The following is a 20,731-nucleotide window of genomic DNA, read 5'->3' as shown; positions in this document are numbered from 1 at the left end:
GACAACATGGATGGACCATGAGGGCACTATGCTAAGTGAAATAAGTCAGAGAGAAAAAGATAAAAGAGAAATATGTATAATGTATAAAAAAGGAGAATATGTATAATCTCACATCCATGAGATCTTAAAAAACAAATTGTTGAGCTCACAGAGAACAGACTGGTGGCTGCCTGAGGCATGGGATGGGGGTGGGAAAAATGGGTGAGGGAGATCAAAGGGTAAGTGGTGAAGTCAGTAAGTCACATGGATGGAATGATCAGCATGGTGGCATGTAAGCTAATAACGCTGTGCTGCGTATTTAAAGGTAGCTAGAAGACTGGATCTCCAAAATTCTCATCATAAGAAAAAAAACTTTAACTATGTAAGGTGACACATTAACTGGGCTTACTGTGGTGATCATTTTGCAACAAATACAAATATCAAACCATCATACTGTACACCTGTGACTAATGAAATGTTATGTCAATTATACCTCAATTAAAAATAACAATAAAAAGGAAAATAATCTGAAAAATCTATTTTTATATTAGTAACAAATTTGGTGGACCATGCCATTTTGGAATAAAGACCCAAAAAAAGTTCTTTGAGACAATGGACTCTACTTTAAGGCATAAGGAAAGTGGAAATTTAATTCTTAATTCTGGTAGTCTTTTCCACACTAGGATTTTAGTATTACAGAAATGACAGTTTCATAGTCATATTAAAAACAATTCAAGTTGGTATTTTCTAAATAAATAATTCCTAAGAGCAAAGTCAGAGACACTAAAGAATAACTGAAGAACAGACGTGTAAGCTTATGGCACTGCACAAGTGTTCAATACCTGTCTGTTGTGTAGCTGTCTGTCCACATAGATCTGCCCCTCTGTAATATATCCAGTCAAGTCAGGGATTGGGTGAGTAATATCTACCAGAGGAAGACATGTGATGTTAGTTACTGTCCATCTCATAGAAACAAAACCACAGGAAGTCGATCTGTACTACTTAAAACAGTGCTATATAAAATAATTTTCTGTGATGATGGAAAAATTCTTTATTTGTGCTATGCAATATGGCAGCCACTGGTCAAATGTGGCTACTGAACACATGAAATGTGGCTACTGTGACTGAAACATTTTATTTCAAAACTTTATCTGATTTTAATAAAGTTTAGAATTTAAACAGCCAAAATGGTTCGACGTTACCACAATGGCCAGTTTAACTTACTTGGCTGCAGCACAGATATGTGTTGACGCAAGTTAAATTAGCTACATTCATAAAAAGCACTATTTCTCCTAGATGCGCTGCCTCTCCCCCAAGTATAAATAACGTTCCATTTAAACACAAAGTTCTCTTGCAGAGATTTGACCATTTGATGTATACTGAGACAGCACTCTTCCATAAATTATCCCAGATGGGTACCCAACATTTCAACATGGGAAATACAAACAGGCTAAACAAGTAAAGCAACGCTACAGGCAGCACCAAACAGGCCCTACAGAGCAAGGTGTCCCTAGTCTGTTCAGAGAGTAATCTTGTAGCTACTTCCTTGGAACAAATCATTGTCACGTCTGAGGTAGTACTCAGACTGCCTGGGTTCTAAAGCCACCACTTCCTATTTGGGACACTTTACCTCCCTGTGCCTCACAGCAGAGCGGACACCTCAAAGTCACCATGAAGATCAAATGAGTCAATATTTACAAAACACTTGAAACAGTGCTCAGTTATAGTTATTACTGTTTCTGAAAATATTCTGTAAAAGTATTAAATAAAAAAACTGAGATAAAGACAAAAAGACACTAACATAAGGGGAGTGCTGAAAGTCTCACCCAGGAGCTACTGGGCGGACACCCAGGCAGGCACTGCACTGTGCGCTTACACACATGGTAAAACCAAGTCATATTTAACAAGCCTTGTCAATCATTCTACCTCCAGTCTTGTGGCATTTGCTACTTGTGCTCTTTATCTGGCACTTAAGCTACCTTAAATTACTGGTGCACATATATAAAGAAAACATCCAAGTAGAATGAGTAGTTTACAATAAGAAGAGCTCATACGTTTTAAAAAATTTCCTTACATCTGGACCAGTGGACTGCAAATAGCAGACACTAAATACTAGCTAATTAATAAAAATTAAAATTACAAGAAAATTTTTTCTACTAAAGAATAATAATTATAGGTAGTTTTGAAATGAAAAAATTTTATTAGAAACAAATCAATAGGTAAACTCAACTCCTGGAGAATACTCTCAAAACGATAGTGATCTTCTCTCTTGAAATTAAAGCCCTTTACAATGATCAGGCCTGCTATAATCCAAAGACGCAAAACTTACCATCGTTAGGCATGGTGAGAATAGGAATTTGAGTAATAGAGCCATTTCGACCTTCCACTCGACCAGCACGTTCATATATTGTGGCTAAATCTGTGTACATGTAACCTGGGAAACCTCGTCGACCAGGAACCTCCTCCCTGGCTGCTGAAACCTGACAGTGAGTCAAGGAGAATAGTATCACATACCAGGATATGAGAACTGACGCTTGGTTAGAACACGTTTGTTTGAATAGGCCAAATTACAAAGTCAGAAATATCATCTTGTTCATTTTAAGTATTGTCTCATTAAGAAAAATCTAGAAACAAAATTTCAGATTATTCTACAACAGAAATGTTGACAAGCGGGGACCAGAAGATTTTTGTTAAAATCATTATTGCCATAACAAGAATCTTTAAATAGCTTGCCAGAAGAAAATCCAGCTTGCAATTTTATAAATCAAAGGAAGTCCATTTTAAAACCAAGAGAACATTCTCAGTTCACATGATTTATTTCATCTTATGTATCCTGCAGATTTACATAGACTATCTCTGAAAAAAATCAAAAGGGAAAAAAAAAATATATATATATATACACATAAATCATTTGATGCATTTTATGTGTGTGTGCTTAGTCGCATCTGATTCTGCAAACCCACGGACTGTAGCCTGCCAGGCTCCTCTGTCCATGGGATTTCCCAGGCAAGAATGGAGTGAGTTGCCATTTCCTTCTCCAGATATACTTTACATACATCATTTAATTTAATCCTCACAATAACTCTAATGAAGAAGTTAATATTAACCCCAATTTACAACTGGAATCAAGGGCCAGATAATTTCCCTAGATCACTGCACAAGAACAGTAATAAAAGGTCTTTCTCTCGGAGACATGCACACTAGAATATTATGTATACATATTAATCTACAACCACTAAGAACCCTAAAGCATGAAGCCCAACTGCTAAGTGCTACTTCGGCACCTCCAAGAGTACGCTCCATCAGAGCTACTCAAACTGTGGCCTGCAGACCAGTTTTTATCAATGTGGCATGCTGCAGTCCATGGGCTCACAGTCATACATGACTTAGCAACTGAACATCAAAGGAGATCATGTAGAAAGCAAGATAAACATATAGAAAACTTAAGTGGCTATTTGACAGAACAGCTGTCTGTTGAATCTAATAATTTTTTTAAAAGGGCTTTTAAATTGTCTTTCTTAAAAATTTTCACTAATACTTATTTTCACTGCCTTTTATGTAAGTATGGATGGATGGATGGGAGAAAAAAAGTCCTTCAATGGAAAAGCACCAAAGCAGAGTGAGATATGGTGACAGATCTTAAGGAATTTTAAGAAGCTAGATATTTATATAGCAAGTCTCTTCAGAAGTCTTTTTCTCTTTTTTACATACTTAAAAGAGCAACTCATTCAAAATTTCCTAACTCGCATCAGAACACACCCCACACTTCTGGATGCTAGAATCTTATATTGTTTCTAAATACTGAGTTTTCTGAAGGGAAAAAAGTTCTGAAGAGGGTTCTGCCAGAGTATAGTCTTTATTTATGTAAATAAATAAAAATTTACATCACTGAAAATGAAATTCCTGAAAAGGGCTAAAAATGGACTGTCCGGAGAGACAGAACTTCCTGGTAGAGTAGCTGATTAAATAGCTTGCATGATTTACTCTCTTTAAGAATCCAAACTTTTTCTTTTTTAGCATTTATTTAATCATTCATTCATTGGCTGTGTCACATCTTAGTTGCAGCACACGGGCTTAGCTGCTCCGTGGCATGTGGAAACCTAGTTCTCTCACCTGGGATCAAACACACGATCCCTGCACTAGAAGGTGGATTCTTAACCACTGGACCACAGGAAAAGTCCTGAGAATCCAGTCTTAATCAATGGAGACAGTGACAGTATGACAAACAGGCTAATAATTTAAATCTCATTTTCAATCATTTCAACTAGGCTGACATACTGTATTTTCTTTCCTGATTAAGGTGTTACACTAACATATGAATAATGAATTTTAAAAAATGATTAAAAAAAAATGAAAACTTGCAGAGCAGCAAGATAACCTACTGTAATTAAGAGAAAAATTACCTCTCGAAGTGCTTCAGCATAAGAACTCATGTCTGTTAGGATAACCAATACATGTTTCTCACACTGATAGGCCAGGAACTCGGCCGTGGTTAGAGCCAATCGAGGAGTGATAATTCGCTCAATACTGAAATGAAACATTAAGTACTATGTCACGCAGACAAAAAGGCCAAAAACAAAATAAAATGATTCCAGAAACAATAGTACAATCTCCCATTTAAAGTTTTACACAAACTGAGGAAGGTGAAGAAATTACTACTTTAAAATTCTTAAGGCAGAGTTCTTTTATGTATTTACTCAGTGCTACACAGCTAAATTGACTATTTTATAAATGCCCCATAATTTCTCAGAACTACATAGTTCTCAAAATCTAGCAAGAAAGGAAGCGAGCGAGAAGGAGAAAGGAGGAAACAACAGGGGCCAGATTTTACAGGTAAGAAGAAAAAGTCATTTACTGAGTATGGCCATGTGCTAAGTAACTTATTATCTCATTTAATAATGCACAACTCTGTGAGACAAATATTATTTATCACATTTTACGAAAGAAGACATTGAGCTTCAGAGCTTAAATGACTTGCCAAAAACCAAGTGACCTGCAAAAAGCAGAGCTGGAATTTACATATGGTTATCTTATTCCTAGGCCCATGAAGCTTTCATTATGTTTTACCTCCCTAGTCTAAGGTAATATTTTTGACCAGAAGCCTGTGTAAACAGAGAGAAAGAGCATATTTGTTTACTTACGTTGGGTCATTAGCCAAGTTCAAAAACAGGCAGACGTTGTCCATTGAGCCATTTTCCTCAAAGTCAGATTTGAAGAACCGGGCAGTTTCCATGTTTACCTAAATAGCAATGACTTCATCAGTGCTCAGAGACGCAAGATTCTCAGTATTTCTTTTTCTTTTTTTCCCCCAGCATTTATTTCTAATGAAGGCCAAGCTATAGATATGCACTGCTCCTTCTTTTAAAGCTTCAGGTACTCCCAAAACATTCACAAAAGCCAAGAGAGTAAACAGCTTTGGGCACAAAGAGAATTATTCTTATATTCCAGTCAACTGCTAAATACTAATCCATGGTTTGCCCAAAATACCAAGTTGAAACTTCTCTACCTAGAGATAAATTGAATGATACATGTGTATTTTTCTACACTGTTTTAAGAACATAAGCAATTTTACATTTCATTCTAAAATAGGAAAAGATTATACTTACACCCATAGCAGCAAATACAATCGCAAAATTTTCCTCACTGTAGTCCACTACATCTTTGGATTTTTTTACCAAACCAGCCTGGCGACAGATTTGAGCTGCAATCTGATGGGGAGTATAAAAGGACAGAGTTGAAAGCTAAAATAATATCTTCTATAACAAAATAACCTTTATCCTAAACTTTTGGGAGTTAAATCACAAATGAAATTGGGATGTCTTAAAGGTCTTTCCCTAACAAAATTATTCTGCAATTTTTGCAAAGATTCCTAAGAGTAAGGAAGAAGTCAGATACACATGGATCAGACAGTCAATGGAACTGGATTATATAAACAGTAACACTGGGTATTTACCTTGAAAATCCTTTATTTGGTTTCTCACTAACAGTGAAACATTTGGAGATCCTTTCTTCTTAAATTTCACATCAAATAGATTCTAGTTCTCACCTCATTGTGCGGTAAGCCAGCAGCAGAGAAGATAGGAATCTTTTGCCCCCGAGCAATACTGTTCATGCCATCTATGGCCGAAATGCCAGTCTGAATCATCTCCTCTGGATAGATTCGACATTGAGGATTGATTGGCTGGCCTAATGCATTTCCAAAAGAGATCATTAATACATCTTTATTTTAAGACTACAGTCATATAAAGCATTTCTTTCTACTCAAAAAGTGAGTTATTTTTGAAATCTGAAACTTTTTTCCATTAATATTTTGTAGATTCATAAATTATATGGTGTAGCAAGAAAGAAATCCTAATATCAAAGCCATTATGGCTCTACTATTAATATTTCAGATACATTGTAATATTATAGTAATATATAGTAATATTTTACAATATCTTGTAGTATTTGACATAAAAAATTAAGATAAGCTCTGGGAAAAATAAAATTACTAAATAATTAACAAAATAACTAATTAAATATGAAGCATGTTGGTTATCTACTTAAGTATCATAAAAAGCATCCTTTCTCTGACAAAGGTATAAGACAGATGTTATTTCCTCTAAACACAAAATCCATTTTCTGTCCCTACCCATGATGTCAAGGAAGTCTTCAGCTAGGACAACAGGACCTCTGTCAATGGGTTTTCCTGATCCATTGAATACCCGACCTGTTAAACAATGACAAGGCAGTACAGAGAGTACAATGACTCAAATATTCACTTTTTTAACTGTGTTTTTAAACGTTCACTTAAAAAAACTACATGGAAATATGTTAAAAAGGAAACAGATCTCTGCTCAGAATGAATAATAGTATTTGTTTACCAAGCATATCCTCAGACACTGGCGTTCGGAGAATATCCCCGGTAAACTCACAGGACGTTTTCTTGGCATCTATACCTGAAGTCCCTTCAAATACCTATCAAGAAAGAAAATAAAACAGAAGAGTAAAAGAAATTTGATCATAAGTGCTTAAAATTTATTTGCCTCTTAAATGGCCCTTATAAAGTAAAATACATAAATGTATATACTATTTTTAATATCACTAATGAAGAAGTGTTCATGGTGGGTGATGAACCAAACTTCCACCTCTTAACCAGGGTCATGCCTGCAGGCCAAACATATTAAGCAAGCTAAGAATGTGTGTGTGTGTGGTTGTTTTTTTTTTTTTTTTTTTACAGTTTTAAAGGGTGGTTTTCTTAAAAAAAAAAAAAAAAAAGAAGGGAAAGAAAGTGTAAAGACCATGCAACAGAGAAGACTTTGGATAAAACCTCACAAAGCCTAAAAAAATCTACTATCTGGCCCCTTACAAAAATTCTGTTGACTTCTGCTTTAGATTACTTTTTAGTTGTTGTTCAGTCGCTTAGTTGTGTCTGACTCTGCAATCCCATGGATTGCAGCACACCAGGCTTCCCTGTCCTTCACCATCTCCTACAGCTTGCTCAAACTCATGTCTATTGAGTCAGTGATGCCATCCATATTACTTTTTAGGGCAATATGTTATTCTAGAAAACTGCCACTTTATATAGTCAGTAACATTAAAAACTAGACTTATCAGAGACAATTTACAGACACAGACTCAGATCTTGTTTTGGTTTCAACCCACAAGCTGTGAATTCTGTTTTTTTGTCTCTGTCTTTCTATGTGATTATCTGCTTCATTTTACCAATCAAAAAAAAAAAGCCATTTTACCAGTGGAGCTATTGGGCTAGAATGCACACAGGTGGCAGACATTTGGCAAGAAAACAAGAAAAGTTCATTTTCTTCCCTTATAGTCAGTAACCAATCTCTAAAGAAACAGAGGGGTCATATGGTAGAAATGCATTAGATATGTACCATTTTATTATAAAATAGGCTTTGCATTAGACGGTGTTATGCAACTGCATGCTAATCTAAGTGTTCTGAGCACCTTCAATGGAAGTTAAGCTCAGCTGTGATGTTCAGTAGGTTCTGTGTACTAAATGCATTTTCAACTTAAATGGTATTGTCAACTTACTGATGGGTTTATCAAGCTGTCACGCCACAGGTAAGTCAAGGAAGATCTGTATACTTATGTGATAATCACCAGAAAACACTACTGGTGTTTCTTATGCTTTTTTGTGATTAGAAAAATGTTCAACTGGCCAGATTTTTAAAGTAATGCTTACCTGAACCACAGCTTTGGAACCACTAACTTCTAGAACTTGCCCACTCCGCTTCGTCCCGTCAGGTAGTGTTAAGTGCACAATCTCAGCATATCTGGGAAACTAAATAGGAAAAAAACAAAGGCTCAATAAACCAACGTTTTAGAAGCCCAAATGCTCTATAGGCTCTATCACAGCACACATGCTTGTGCAATCCCTACACATCCCCTATACATGCAGGTATACATCAAGAGGTTAAAATATCCTCAGGTAGTTTAAGTCCTTAAACACTCACTGCTGGCACACATTCTGGCAAACACAGCAAAAGGCATAGAAAGAAGAATCTTGATTCTATGGAAACACAGCAGTTAATTCTTTTTTCTTCCATGTATATTTTTAGGTTTTCAGACTATAGAAAGATGATAAAACTAACAACTATATTCCCTCTACTCAGCAATGATGCTTGCTTCTGGGCTGTTTAATCACTAATCATCTTGTGCTATTGGAGAACAGGAATAAAATGCAACTAAACAACAAAATAATTACTCATTATAAATAATGCTAATATACCCCCCTCAATATACACTTCTCCTAACCAGAAGTGTACTCCTCTAGTCCATTTTAATATTTTAAATTGCATGTTTCCAAAAATATACCGTTAATGTTTCATTTGCCTAAACGGGAACATACTAAACATATCATCTTGCAATTTGGTTTTTTCCCACTTGCCTGAATATTTTGGGTCCGTCATGGTAATATTTAAGATAAAGTCAAGTGATATTACATTTCATCCAGCTGTTCTTCTATCACTGGTGTTCAAGGTTGTTCCAAATTTATACTAGTACAAACATACTGCAATGGACATTCTCACATGTGGCTCCTCATGCAAGTGGGTCTAAGTTTCCCTACGGTATTTAGTTACCTAGTGGCAGGTTACAGGTTGTGTCCATTTTTCTGTGAAATTACTCTGCAAAGGAGTAATCTTTACAATTTCCTAGTAGCATAGAAAAGTATCTTTCCCCTACATCTTTGCCAATCTTATATCAAACTTTAATTTTTACCATTTTGATAAAATAAAGAATAGTATCTTTCAATTTGCATTTTTCTGATTCTACTAAGCATCTTTTCATGTTCACTGACAATTCTGACTTCACTTCCTGTAACTGGCTTATTAACATATTTTCCTCACTTTTCAACTGAATCTGCTTACTCTAATTTATTTTTAGATAAGTCTCATAGATTCTGAATATTAATTCTTTTCCAAGTATCTGCTCCCAGTCTTTTTAAATTTTATTTATGGTAATCTTAATCATACAGAAGTTTTTGCAATAAAATGACTTATTTGCCTTTATAATTTGCCTTTTTTGTAGGAAAACCTTCCAATCTAAAATCACAAATAAAAATGGTCTTCTATATTGTCTTCTGATAGATTTTTCATGTTTAGGTCTTTAATCCATTTGGATTTATTTCTGGTAAGTAATTGTATTTTTCTCATTTTTCTTTTTTCTATACAGGAAGCCAAATGCCCCAACTCTTATGTACTGAGTAATACAAATAGCCCCCAGTGACTTGTAATGTAGACTTTATCATTTATCAAGGCAAATTCTCAGGTGTGAGAAGAGCAGGTTTTAAGAATCTTAATTTTGTTCCACTGAAATGCCTGCTCACTCCTGTACCAAATCTTTATTATCTGCTTCTAACTGATTTTGTCACCTGGGAAGAATTCTGAGTCTTTTCATTCATGGGTATGGAATCTCCTCTTACTTGAAGTCTTCTTTTATGTCTTTCAACAAAGTTTCACAGTTTTCTGTAAAAAGTTACTAGTTATTCCAGTAGTTACTCCTCGCATACAAAACACTAATGATTTCTACAGACTGATCTTCTGTATCCAGCAACACTGTTTACCACCACTGTTTCCAACAGTCTGTCCACTGAATGACTTGTGTTTTCCGTTTAATCATAGTACCAAGAAATGATGATAGTTGTGCCTTTTCCTTTTTAATCCCTATATCCCCTAATTTCTTTTTCCCACAACACTGATCAGGGTTCAAGCAAAAGGATAAACAAAGATGGAGAGTGGTGGTGACAATGGGCCCCCTCATCTTGTTCCTGACTTAAATGGGAATGTTCCCAGAGTCTCCCCTTAGGATGCTGTTTGTGGTAGGTTATGGTGGATAGCCTTTAAGAGAATTTGAAAGTTTGCTCTACCCCTTATTTCTAAAACCACCTTTTTTTTCTTCTTTTTTTTTTTTTAAAGAAGCAAGTAATTTTATCAGATATATTTTTGGTATTTACTGAAAAAAGCATAAGCTTTCTCTAGCTTAATCTATGAATGACCTGAATTATACTGACATTTTCTAATATTAAATCATCTTTGTATTACTAGGATAAATTCTACTTTGTCATAATTCTGTTGACTTTTTAAAACATGCTCTTGCTAATATTCACTAAAACATGCTCTTGTTAATATCCACATATTGGATATTAGCAAGAGCATGTTTTAAAAAGTCAACAGAATTATGACAAAGTAGAATTTATCCTAGTAATACAAAGATGATATGATATTAGAAAATGTCAGTATAATTCAGGTCATTCATAGATTAAGCTAGAGAAAGCTTATGCTTTTTTCAGTAAATACCAAAAATATATCTGATAAAATTACTTATGCTCACATTTTGGAATCTGTGCCTATGAGTGAGAATAACTTTACTGTTTCTTTTCTGATACTATCTTTTCTCTGGTTTGGGAATGAAAGATGTGCTACCTTCAGAAAATGAGTTAAATATAGCAGTCTCCATCATCTATTCTGATACAATTTGTATAAAATTATCTATTCCTTGATTCTAGTATATAAATTATGGCATATAAATTCTTACAACTACATAAGCTTTATTTACCAGTTTTTCCTCAGTTGGAGTTATACCCCAAACATTCAATAAAACTTTCTCAGCTTTCTTAAAATTACTTCCTCCAAGATGTTTTCGAAGTCCTTCCCGTTACTGACTCTCATAGTATCTTGTACTTACCCTTCACAGCCCTTACCAATTAGACATTTACATATTTGTATTGTATATTTTTGGTGCTGAGTTCAACATTTAATATAGTTGAAACATGAATATTTTTAGACTGTTTGAAAGTGTATTTTTGCTTCATATTTTAAAAATATAAGCCCCCAATTTTATCTAATAAGAAGTATATAAAAAAGAATAAAGGACAAAGATAAGTATTTAAAACAAAATATTTTTTTAAAATATTTAAAATTTTTTTATTTAAAAAAAATTTTAAATAAAAATATTTAAATAAAACAAAGTATTTAAAACAAATAATGTTCCAAATACTTTCTCAAAAAAGAAAAGTGTATGCTCCATCCTTTCACAAAACATTAATGGACATCTGCATACATGTACAACTTCAGTGCTACATACTGAAGTTCTGAATCAAATTGCATACTAGCTATGGCCAGGAGTAAGCCACATGCTTAATCTGATTTATATAGGTACCCTGTCATGCATAAAAATATTAATTTAAATAAAGCTGAAAAGACAATGCACTTTGCACTCTTTCAGGAAATGTCTTTTGATTACTTTCTGCATCTAGAAGGGCCACATGCCAAACACACTTTCGTCATTACTTCTCTCAACCAACTAATAAATGTGTACCTTTCCCCCAATCCACTCTCAACAAAAACCAAAGCAGAATTACCGGACATATCACACAAATTATTTCCTCTGAAGATATTTTAATCACAGAACTCAGGAGGTTTCACCCAAGGTACTCAATTATAAACTGTATTACATGCCTCTTTTTCTAAGATAATTCTTATTATATAGGTGTGGCTAAAAAAAAAAAAAAATGTAACAAAAGAGTCTTTCAACAAACTGAATAGGTAAAAGCTATTCTTCACTTTATGGTTTTAGCCGCTGTTGAGATAACCTGTCGTTTATTCATTACTTGAACACCAGTGTCAGGTCCTCAAAGATAAAGTTTATGTTTATTCACTTAAAGATCTTAAAATTTAGTAGAGTAAAGAAGACAAATATGTAACAAGTAGTTATAATACTGTGACAAGAGCCATAAGATACTGTATATCTAATATCCTACAATTCATAAAACATACTTACAAATATTAGTTATTTCTCTAATAAACCTAGGAGGTAGAATTAAATTTTTAAATTAAAATTTTTAAAATTCATTAAAATTTAATTTTAATTAAGTAAAATAATTTTATTAAAATTTAATTTTTTAAACAAATTAAAAATTTTGCAGATAAGGGACTCAAGGCCACAAGCAGAATCCACAACAGATCCAGTACTAGAAGCCTATCTTCTGACTTCTGCTCTGAAATTCTTATCTCCTATGTAGCAATGACATTCAGACCAAGGAATGGCTTAAAATTTGTAATTTTTAATTACAAAAAATTACAGTTTTTAGTACTATGCTTTTAACTGCATAAATGGTTAGATGATAAGGACAGTGGTATTACCTTAACATGATCTAAGATCACTAGTGGACCATTAACTCCTGATACTGTCTTGTATGCTGGAAAGAAACAGAAACAGTCAGTGCCAGTCAAATAGGACAACAGTCTCCATTACCTCTCTGGTATTACCAAAACTCCTCTACTTTGTCACATCCATTATTACATGGAGCAACTCAAACAATATGAAAGTTTTCACTGAATTCATAAATATGCCCCTATCTGTACAACTTTTCATAATTCCCCTTCATTCAACCCAAACCATGTTGAAAGTGAAAGTGAAAGTGAAGTCGCTCAGTTGTGTCCGACTCTTTGTGACCCCATAGACTGTAGCCTACCAGGCTCCTCTGTCCATGGGATTTTCCAGGCAAGAGTACTGGAGTGGGTTGCCATTTCCTTTTCCAGAGGATCTTCCCGACCCAGGGATCCAACCCACGTCTCCCGCATTGTAGGCAGACGCTTTACCATCTGAGCCACCAGGGAAACCTCAAACCATGTTGAATTCTTACTATAAATCACACTGCTTCAAGGACCCAGGCTACAAAAACAAAGGCAAAAAGAGAGAATTTCTAAGAGTCCACAATTTTATAAGGAGGAGGGGAGTTAAGGGTTCTAAGACAGGTGTTCAGAGATCTGTGGAGCATGGGGAAGACAGTGCAGCTGTTCTTATTTAGAAGAGAAATGGCTTTATAGAAAAGGTGGCACTTAGCAAAGTAGACAGAAAAGAGGAAGGGAACCCTTTTTAAGCAAAAGTGACAAAACTCATGAAAGAAATCTGAGAAAAAGTAGTCTGTTAAGATAAAAAACCATCATTAAATGGTACCATAAAAACTGTGAAAAAAGAGCTTATGAAGGGGGATAAAAGGCCAGAGAACATACAAGTATCCTATAAAAAAAAGTCAAATGTTACTGTCATTGTAGAAGCTTATATATTTTCTACTGCAAATTATGCATAGCATCAAGCTACCCAAATCCCTAATTTTAGAAAAGATGTAGCCATCGGTGAACCACAACACAGCTCCATACCTGCCAAGTGTAATTAATAGTAATCATGTATAAATCAGAACTCAGGAGAGCAAATCCAACAATGTCAGAATTAACTAAATTTCATAATCAGAAAAGCTGAAAAAACAAATGAAATAATTTATAAGAAGCTGTTAATCAGCTGGGAAATTTTCACTTGCGTGATTTCTTATGAGGTCTTACACAGAAATTTCTGCATGAATGTAAATGCCCAAGAATAAGGAAACCATTTAAACAAGCAGTCTGATCACTCAAGGAGCTTCAGAATTTAAAGACACAATTTCTTTAGCCAGGAAGCAAGTGCTCTGGTACAAATAGAGAGAGAGAGCAGGCAAGCACTATCAGGACACTTGTTTTCATTCTGAGGACATTTACCTCTTGACACCAAATATTTGCTTGAATACATTTATAACTGTAATGATCAACAGAGGTCCCTGCTGCTGCTGCTAAGTCACTTCAGTCGTGTTCAACTCTGTGCAACTCCACAGATGGCAGCCCACCAGGCTCCCCCATCCCTGGGATTCTCCAGGCAAGAACACTGGAGTGGGTTGCCATTTCCTTCTCCAATGCATGAAAGTGAAAAGTGAAAGTGAAGTCGCTCGGTCATGTCTTAGCGATCCCATGGGCTGCAGCCTACCAGGCTCCTCCATCCATGGGATTTTCCAGGCAAGAGTCCTGGAGTGGGGTGCCACTGCCTTCTCCGAACAGAAGTCCCTAAGTACTCTTTTTTTCTTCAACCTTCGATAAAAAGGAAGTCACAACCTGAATGGATGTCCACGTAGACAAGTTAATTATGCCTCCAAGATTTTCCCAAATGGCTCAAGTGGTCAGGAATATACCTGCAATGTAAGACACACAGGAGATGTGGGTTCGATCCTTGTGTCAGGAAGATCCCCTGGAGGAGGAAAGAGCAATCCACTCCAGTATTCTTGCCTGGGAAATCCTATGGACAGAGGAGACTAGTGGGCTACAATTCATGGGGTCGCGAAGAGTAGGTAGGATATGACTACACACCCAAGCAATTCAAGATTATTAGAAAGATCTCAATTGTTATATTTTCTACTACTTTTATGGTACTCCTCCGGACTATTTTTTTTTTTTTAACACTTTTTTATTACAAGACTACCTAGCATACGTGGAAATTCATCCTGGTGACTGTATCTAAAGCACAGATATTTGGAGGAAAAAAAAAGAATAAAGATTCATTAAATTATGATATGATTAAATCATCGACCAAATAGAAAATGTAATAAAGTCAGATAAAAAGTTGTAAAATATAGTTTACAATAATTATTCACATTCAAGGCTCTACATCCATATATACAACAACGTGGCCCCAAACATGAATTCAAGCCAAATAATTCATATATTAGATTTTAAATAACAGACTGAACTAGAGGCCAACAATAGCCAGCAAATAACTTTATATAAGAATAAAAATACAAAAGCGCTTTCATTGCATTATTTGTTTTCACAGGTTCTTTTTTTTTTTTTTTAACTTTACAATATTGTATTGGTTTTGCCATATATCAACATGAATCCGCCACAGGTATACACATGTTCCCCATCCTGAACCCTCCTCCCTCCTCCCTCGCTTTGCCTGTACATCATAGTTACAGCTACAGACCAGGTAGAGAATATTATACATGTTATAACTGACTGCCGCTAACCTGAAAAACAGTTAACATACTACTGATTCATCCTCCCTACTGTTTTAAAAATAATTCCTACCCCTGAAACGATTTCTTCCTTGTCTTATTTTATTTGGGGCAGTGTCACCTGGTGTGAGGGACCATAGTTCCCTGATCGGGGAGTGAACCCAGGCCAGGAAGTTAGAAGTGCAGAGTCCTAACCACTGGACCATCAGGGAATTCCCTGATTTTTCACATTTTTTAAGAATACTTTTGTGTATATAATTTTGAAAAAAATTTTATTGGCATATAGTTGATTTACAATGTTGTGTTAGTTTCAGATGTACTGCAAAGTGAATCAGTTATACACACACACACACACACACACACACACACATTTACTCTTTTTAGATTCTTTTCCTCGTTGTTCTCATTTTAAGATTCCAAATATTGATTTTCAATGATTTTCTAAAATTGCTATGTGGATGTGCAAAGTGAACTACATTAGAAACACATTTTCTTAGCACCTGGCTTTTAAAACACTGACCTTTTCAAAAACCTTAACAGTTGGGAACAGGAGGAGAGAGTGGGCCAGTGAGGGTAGGGGAATTCAGTTTTGTGATTTATAGGCAACTGCTGACTGTAACATCAGTAAAATGCTTCAGGTTCTGAAATTCTCTTTACTTTCTGGAAAAAATTTGCAACTTCTTTGAATTTTTAACCTCTTCAACAATGATCCTTTAGAATCTCATGTTTAATTTCAAGCTCATTCAAAACTATGAAGTTTTGCCAGTCACAAGACAAAAGTATGACCAAGAAAAAAACCACTAATGATTGCTTTTCCTGGAAAGAGTGAATCAAGTTGATTGCTATTATAGAAGACAAGATTCTACTTCATCACAGTCTCGAAATTTAAAACAATGTATGTAGCCTTCAAAAAAGCCAAGAACCATTCAAATTGATTAATACCAAAACCACCAATAATATTTAATGAGTACTCAACAGGAATTCTTTTTTAATCTCCATAACAGGTCTATGAGTTAATGACTATTATTCCAAGTGTTTTTTCCCCCCAGAAATTAAGTAACTTCCCTAAGGATCTGAACGTACACAGTCCACCTCCAGTCACTTTTTCTTTAACTGTGCTACAGCTCAGATTCTAAAACTGAACTGGTCCTTTTCTGTGATCTGGGACACTCTTGTGTCATTACTGAAAAATAATCTTTCTCCGATGGAGTGCATGCATTAGAAAAGTTAAAACAGAAACGGGAGAAACTGATGGAGAAGCTTCAGCAGTTTTCTCTCACTGGTAAGCACCAGGAGACCACTTCAGATAAAATGCAGAGTTTAAGCAACATGCTTGATTTAAATTAAAGTTGGATACAAAAGAAACTAATACATAGCATAATCCAAACCAAACAGAACATATTACCAAAACAAACTGCTCCACCCTTGCAGATCATCTTCAGATAAGCTACCTTGTTTCAGTTCACAACAACACACTGGGAGGCAGGCAAGGCTGACATACACATTCCACACTTAAACTACATCTCTGAGAGACCTGTTACTAAATCAAAGAGAGAGGGCTAAAATTACTTTTGTTTGTTTGTGCCCCCTTCTCCTAATTCTAAGTTTGTACTCTATAACCCTTAGTCTCCAGTATAATTTAAAAATATGGAGATAACACAGTTCCTAGCATTAGACTACAAACAGGGAGAAGACAGTTTATATACAAACTATAGCTCCTTTCCATAATAAAAAAACGGTGGTGGGGGGCGGGGAAGATAAGCAGAGAAAACAACATCAAACACCACCTTTTATCTCTCAACAACATTTGCCCAGCTTTCCTCATCATTGGGCTTCCCAGGTGGCACTAGTGGTAAAGAATGCACCTGCCAATGCAGAAAACATAAGAGATGGAGGTTCGATTCCTGGGTCAGGAAGATTCCCTGGCAACTCACTCCAGTATTCTTGCCTGGAGAATCCCAATGTACAGAGAAGCCTGGTGGGCTACACTCCATTCGGTGGCAAAGAGTCAGACACAACTGAAGCGACTAAGCACGCACGCACACCTCACCATTACTATTAACAGCCCAAAGCAAAGACAACTGTTTAGAGTAAAGCTGCCAGAGACATTAAGCTATTCTTCAAAATATCAAAATCCATTCACAAATTACATAAATATGCCTGTGTTTGACAATTATAATGACCACTCTTCTCTTGAATATTCCAGACAAACAAGAACTTCGGTCTGCAGGAAATGATTAGAACTTTTGACAACAAAGCAGACATGGTTACATCTTTGATCCTGAATATTTAGGGAGGTGATAAATATTTAGACAATATCTTAAACCCCAAATCTACAAAGGTTTTAAGAAGCACATACTTGGTCAGATGACATCCTCTTCCTCCTACAGGATACAAGACTTTTCAACAGATCTAATACTCTTAATGATTGTGAAACTTTCAGAGAGAAAATTCAACAACCATTGCACAATATGGGATCTAGTCCTTCAGCCTCTTCCTTATCAGCAAAACAAAACCAGAACAATCATCATCTATTGTGCAAGAAAAGTAGGGACCCACACCTTGCAGGGGGCAAGGAGAGAGAGGTTCTAGAAAAAGGCCAGGCCAATGATTCCTTTACTGGACTTTTCACTGGGGTTAGGTTTACTTTATGACATAAGAACTGCAAGACAGGCGGACCTAGGATCTCAAGAAACAGGAGATTAATTCAAAATGTTTAACATCCAAAAGCTCTAAGTGTATTACTGAATCTTGCTCCAAGTATAAAAGAAAATCAGGTTTTCTTTCCTTGTGACTAGAAATTTAACCAATGTGCTCAAGATATTTCAAGTCTGCAGATCTCATTTTCCAGACCTTGTTAACAGCCCCATAATCCCCCAATTTTTCAACCAGCATCCTATTTGTACAGTGGAACTGCCAATATTCCACTCCTTTATTCAAAAAACACACATTAAATAACTATAACTTTTCACTTAGGATGGTAACATCTTTAATTAGAAAAGTGACAGGGTTAATCAATATTTATTCAGAAGTGATTAAAGTGTTAACCAGAATCAAGAATGTAGCAATGTAAGAAAAAAATGACAAATGCTGTTAGCTGTTAGCATAAGTATGGTATCATTTGTGCTTTTTAGAATAATCCAGACATAGAAGGAAAACTCCAACCAAGTACACCAACTCCCTACTCCTGTTCCATCCACATTAAGGATTCAAACACTAAACTATTAGAATAAGGGGTTTAAATACAAGCTACACAACAATTACAAAACAGAATGCCTTTTATGTGTGAGCACTGGACTAGGCACTGAGGATACAAAAAGGATTCCTGAATCACAAAGTTTCAGTTTTAAGCATTGTGTTGCAATCTTGTATCTTATCTGGGGGAATCTCATCCCCCAAAGTTCTTCAGCCACTGCTAAGCACACACAGACTGTCCAGAAATCATACCTCCCTTACGAGCTCACAACCTTACTCATGGAGTACTCTTTCAACTACGTTTCAGTTGATACTCTGAATTGAGACTGAGTGAATAATTATATGGAAAAATGACTACTGCCTCTTCTAATCTTTTCCTAGAAGCACCACTAATGTCTTATCTGTTCCACCCGAAAGAACACCAAAGCCTACAAATGCAATTAGTGAGAGTATCTGTAATTGTTAGGCACAAATGTATTCTTATGAATGCAACTTCTGTCAATTTCTTGAAATATTTACTTCAGCTCACACAAACTCCCAACTGGCATTCTCTAATGCAAGTAATTCCCATTATAAAAAGCACATGGTTGGGGGAGGGGGAGCGGCAAAAATTAGAAGTTTGGATTTACAATTTATACACTATTAGCCAATAGGACATACTGTACAGCACTGGGAACTATACTCAATATCTTGTAATAACCTTTATGATTTTATAATTATAAATTAATTTAATAACATTATAATGGGAAAAAATCTAAAGAGGGAAACACACACACTCACATATATACATACATGTAACTGAATCATTTTGCGGTACACCTGAAACTAACACAGCGTTATAGATCGACTCTACCCCAAAAAAGAAAAAACGAGCACATCTCAGCAAACCTATGATCAAGTCTTTCCTCCTCCTTCACACTGCAGTGCTGTCACATGACCCAGTGACTGATCAGGATGGGATTAGTCAGGAGGAGAGCGCCCAGACTGAAACCCTTCATCTGAAATTCTTTTTAACCCAAGAGCCACCCACAAATAGGCACTCTGGCAATTAACTAGTGTTGGGAAACATCAGGTGCTTTCCTAAATTGTAAAGAGTCTACTTTCAGGACTCATCCCCAATGCCTAAAGAAGGTCTGATGATACACAATCTTAATGATTAGTTTCTGTTGGAATGGCTGAGCAGTCCATTTAAGCCTGGTTATCAGGATTTTTTCACAATAACAACATTTTAAACATGCCTCTGCATATGTTTTGCATATATTCTACATATACAGGCAAAACTGCTTGTCTTCTTTAAGACACCCTTGCACTCAAGTTAATGGTAGGAAAAAGGTCCAGCAGGAATGAAGACATCTGGAATTTTCCTGCTTTGTCAGTAATTAGGTGTCTAAAGCCTGGCAAGCCTTGTCTCTCTCAGAACCTTAGGTTTCTCACTGTAAAATGAGAGGCTTAGACTAGGATGACCTGCGGGGTACTTTTCAGCTCTGGCTTTCGCTGGTATTTAGATGTCCTCCTGCGGGGCTGCCTCTCCACCGAACAACATATCCCTCTGCCTGTGGGACTGACCTCCATCCGAGAAAAGCCTGACCACGTCAGCGATGACACTACACCGTCTCCCTCGGCAGGACCTCAGAACCTGCCCTGAGGTCCACACCCGAGGCAAAGGGATGGGGAGGGGCGTTCCCTTGACCCTTGCAGATCCAAATGAGGCCAGCAGAAGATCAGGATGAGAGCTGCAAGGAGCGGCCTTGCCTCGAGGACAGGAAGCAAGCGCCTGAGCAGGCTCCAGCCTCGGGAAGCTGCACAGGGTAGGCAATAGACCGGAGCCCACCAACCCAGGAAGAAGTTCCCGATGGTGCTCTTCCCCTTAGTCCACCGCTGGCATGGAAATTAACAGTCACTGAAAATCTCCTTCTAGAGAGAGACGCGGAGGTCGGGGTAGAGGGGCGCGAGATCGAAAAACAACCCTCCCCACCCCACCCACCCCTCTGGTTAAGCAGGTGAGTGGGAGCAAGGGGCTAAGAGCAAAGACAGGACTCATCTTGCTTTCTGATACTTACTGAGACGAGGCTGGGAGAGGTAGTTCCGGCTAACTGCCAGCGCCTGCTCTCGAGACCCCGCCAGGGGCCCGCTGGTGGCTACTGGTAGCTCAGGCGCGGCCCCGTTCACGATCCCCCGCATCGCCCGCAGCGCCATCTTGTCTCCTCCGTCCCGACTGGCCCCGCAGCGACACCGCGC

General features: G+C 36.6%; 1 protein-coding gene across 1 annotated transcript in view; it reads right to left on the bottom strand.

Annotated features, from left to right (window-relative positions):
* The window catches only part of ATP6V1B2 (ATPase H+ transporting V1 subunit B2), a 24,956-nt gene extending 4,225 nt beyond the window's left edge, over nt 1-20,731 (bottom strand). The window contains exons 1-11 of the mRNA XM_006054008.4: nt 20,554-20,731; nt 12,624-12,679; nt 8,165-8,263; nt 6,843-6,936; nt 6,611-6,688; nt 6,026-6,165; nt 5,586-5,687; nt 5,121-5,218; nt 4,383-4,506; nt 2,309-2,459; nt 822-904 (exon numbers count right to left, since the gene is read on the bottom strand). Of these exons, the coding sequence (XP_006054070.1) occupies nt 822-904; nt 2,309-2,459; nt 4,383-4,506; nt 5,121-5,218; nt 5,586-5,687; nt 6,026-6,165; nt 6,611-6,688; nt 6,843-6,936; nt 8,165-8,263; nt 12,624-12,679; nt 20,554-20,689 (1,161 nt within the window). The 5' untranslated portion in view covers nt 20,690-20,731. The remainder of the gene's footprint in view (nt 1-821; nt 905-2,308; nt 2,460-4,382; nt 4,507-5,120; nt 5,219-5,585; nt 5,688-6,025; nt 6,166-6,610; nt 6,689-6,842; nt 6,937-8,164; nt 8,264-12,623; nt 12,680-20,553) is intronic.

Source organism: Bubalus bubalis, chromosome 3, assembly GCF_019923935.1.
Source record: "Bubalus bubalis isolate 160015118507 breed Murrah chromosome 3, NDDB_SH_1, whole genome shotgun sequence".
Lineage (NCBI taxonomy): Eukaryota > Metazoa > Chordata > Mammalia > Artiodactyla > Bovidae > Bubalus > Bubalus bubalis.
This window is presented reverse-complemented; position numbering and strand designations above follow the sequence as displayed.